Source organism: Populus euphratica, unplaced genomic scaffold, assembly GCF_000495115.2.
Source record: "Populus euphratica unplaced genomic scaffold, PopEup_1.0 scaffold287.1, whole genome shotgun sequence".
Lineage (NCBI taxonomy): Eukaryota > Viridiplantae > Streptophyta > Magnoliopsida > Malpighiales > Salicaceae > Populus > Populus euphratica.
Window position 1 is genome coordinate 73,290 of NW_011500095.1, and position 3,601 is coordinate 76,890.

Here is a 3,601-nt window from a genome sequence, read left to right on the forward strand (position 1 = left end):
GGCCAGGTTTTTTCACCTCAGACTGGTTAAAATTGCAAGTTGACCATTCGAGCTATTAATTTTTCCCTCTTTAATGATGTTTAAGGCAACAAACATGAATAAATTATAAGAGTTGCAGTTTGGGGAGTCAAATACGGTGAATATTTTTTTTATGAATTGCACTAAAGTCATGTATGTCATCGACGACACCAGCATTTGATGATCTGATTTCATTATCTAAGCTTAGCTTGTGCACATGCACATTCCACTAAGCAATGTTTCTACATGACCAAAACCATTAGCGACTAAAGGTACCGTGTGTGGCTAGCCTTTAAAGCTTTAGTTGCAAGTTGGAATCCATGATAGGGTTGGACTCAGATACGGTGATAGATGATGTCTCTGCCTGGTGGAGCACCAACACAAGAGTCCCAAGTGACAATGGCAGTTAAAAGAGACAGCCTGTGTTTTGTTCCTTTGTGTTTGTAATGAAAATTCGATTCCCTCCTATATTTTGTTTTTGTTCAATTTCCCCTGTAATTGAAAGTGAGCGAATTAGGTCAATGGAATAATTGGTCCAACCGATAAACCATTGGATCCTTCAAACAATTAACCCAATCAAATCCAAAGGAAACCAGACAAAATAGGTGCCCGATTGAATTAAGCATGTCTCTCTTAAGTGGCATGCCATTCAAATGTGGAAGAACTAGTTAAAAAAAATGTAACTTTGATCAACCTAACCTAAATAACCATGTTAAATATACAACTTAGATTATAAGACTTGAATAAATAAATTAAAAAAATATCAAAATTAAATTTCAAACTAATCAAATATTAAAAAAAGAATCAATTAAATAAATGATATAAAAAACCAACCAAACCAAACTCTTTTAGATCATACGAATAAAACAACCACATAAAAGATAAATTAAAAAACATCAAGCAACTTAATTTCAAAACAATTTGATGTTAAAGGACATAGCACAAAAAATATTAAATTTAAAAGGAGCATTTAAAAACAAATCAACTCAATTTAGATCAACTCGCAAAATTTGTGATATAAACGATATGATCGAGATAAACAAATAGAAAAAAAATTAAAGAACATCACAAAGTCTAATATCCAGAAACCTCAGCCTTGACTAATAAAACTAAAAGAGAAATTAATTCACAATCAACATATATATATATACACACACACACACAAACATATATATATCAATTTAGAAAACTTGTCAAAGTAAATCCAACCAAAAACAACAAAATAAAAAAATTCAAGACAACCCCAGTTATTTTAAAAATAAACAAAAAAACATATAAAAGACAGCTAAAAAAAAAAGAGTCTAATCACTAATATTATAAAAATGTTGAATGATAAAATTAAAAAAACATCAACTTAAAAAAATTAAGAAAAATAAAACCAAACAAACCTAGAAGAATGTTATAAACTTGGGTTATGGTCTCAAACTCAAAGCACATTAAATCCTAGATCTGGGCTAATCAAGAAGCTTAACTCTTAATTAATTTAATGTTGAATAGCCAAAGTAAATCTAACAAATAAAAAGACTCAAGAACATCTAGTTTATTTTTAAAAGCAGTAAAAATCCCATAAAAAACAAGTAAATAAAAAAAAATCTAGTTTTCAATTAAATAAATATTGATGAATAAAACATGAGCTTAAAGAAAGTAACATAATAAACAAGAAGACTCGAATGAACCCCTAAAATTTAGGTTAATTTTTAAAACTCAGAACTTGTGAAATCATAAACTCAGATCCAATCAAGTAGCTCAATTATCGATCAATTTAATATTAAATGATGAAATTAGAAAAATATTAATTTTAAAAATATGTCAAAGTAAAGACAAAATAGTAATAAAAAAAGAGGGATCACATTTTACACGAAAAAAAACTTAAGGAGGATAAGATTATAAAAAATTAAATTTAAAAATTTATTTCAAATAAAACAAATAGCAGTAAAAAGTGGGAACTAAATTTGAAAGATTAGAAAATTAAAGGGGGTGAAATTAAAAAATAATTATAATTTTATAAATTATTTTAAAAAATATTCCAAATATTAAAGGATGAAATTATAGAAATATTAATTTAAAGAATTATCCAAAAAAACCAACAAAGAACAACACAAAAAATTTAAGATAACCAAGGTCATTTTCAAGACAAGCAAAAAATTCAAAAACAAAACAAATAAATAAAAGAATAAAATTCAGTCTCTAATTAAATAAATATTAAAAGATAAAAAAATATAAATTTAAATAAAAAAAATAAAAAACTAAGCAAACTCGACACAAACCTTCTAAATTTGAGTTAATCTCTAAAACTAATAAATTATCAAATTAAAAAGCTTAATTACTAACCAGTTATGAAAAAAATAATTTTAAAAATAATTTTAAATAAAACAAATAACAATTAAAAGAATAAAGAATAAATTAAAAAAAAATAAAAGGATGAAATTAAAAAAAATAATTTTATAAATTATTTAAAATAAGAAATAGTAATTAAAATATTATAAATAAAATTTTATGGAAAAAAAATTAAAAAAACTGATATAAAATTTTGAAAGGGTTGGTGCGATACTCGAGTTGGAGAGAAAAACAAAGAAAGAATAGTTACAAACTCCAAACCAGGAATGTGTTTGGCCCCCGCACTGCCCAATTATTGAGAGGACGCCTCAACCTTTCAAACCTCACTGCTTTTTTGCAGTGTTTAGTAAATAAATAATCCTCTATGCATCGTCTAAAGCGTACAGAGTCCGCCCACCTACTGCTACTTAAAAAAAAAAATAGTTATTTGTTTTATTAATTTTGAAACCAAGTATAATTAAATAATTTAAATTTAATAAACAAATGTAAAAGCCCCTATGCTTAAGTCATCATTTTTTTTTCAAGGACTATTTAAATAATTTAATTGCTCCAAGAAAATTTAAAAAAAAATTAATTTACATCCACGTAATTATTTAATATGCGAGCGGCGCAATGTCAATAATTTATATCATATGGGGGACCCATTAGTCAAATCATTGATTAGAATGACAAGATAAACGGCCACCCGTAACTTCTGCCCAGTTAAGATCTACTTTGATTCCGATAACATTGATAATCGGTAGTTCGCTTCGAACATGAGTGGCAACTAGTAACTACTACGTTGTTGACCTCGCATGCCAGGTGTCATGGGACTATGTGTTTTTGGGGTAACGGTAACGGTAACGGTGGGCTTTTAGGCTCTGGGCCCCCAGAGTACCTCGAGTGGTTACTCTCAACCTAGCACTCTTCGAGGACGTGTGAAGGTCGTTATATTTAATAAGATATTAATTGTTGCTATAATATTTACTTTATGTTTTGTTTATAATAAATATAAACAGGGACTTTAAAAAAAATATTAAAGATAGAAAAAGATTATTTTCCAATTTTGATAAGAAAAAATAATATTTTTTTTCATATCAATATATCCATAGAATTTAAAAATACACTTCTTACATCAATATGTCTATAAAATTTTAAATTAACTCTTCATTCAAATTAATTTAACAACTTAGTAGAGTGTCATGCATAATTAATTAACTAACTTAAACTAATTAATTTCAGAAATAAAGAATTATCTATGTTACAT

At 26.9% G+C, this 3,601-nt stretch overlaps 1 protein-coding gene across 1 annotated transcript in view; it reads right to left on the reverse strand.

Annotated features, from left to right (window-relative positions):
- Nucleotides 1–353: 353 nt before the first annotated feature.
- Nucleotides 354–3,601, reverse strand: part of LOC105109280 (condensin complex subunit 3-like) — a 12,801-nt gene continuing 9,553 nt past the window's right edge. Inside the window, exon 11 of the mRNA XM_011003928.1 lies at nt 354–438. Within this exon, the coding sequence (XP_011002230.1) occupies nt 354–438 (85 nt within the window). The remainder of the gene's footprint in view (nt 439–3,601) is intronic.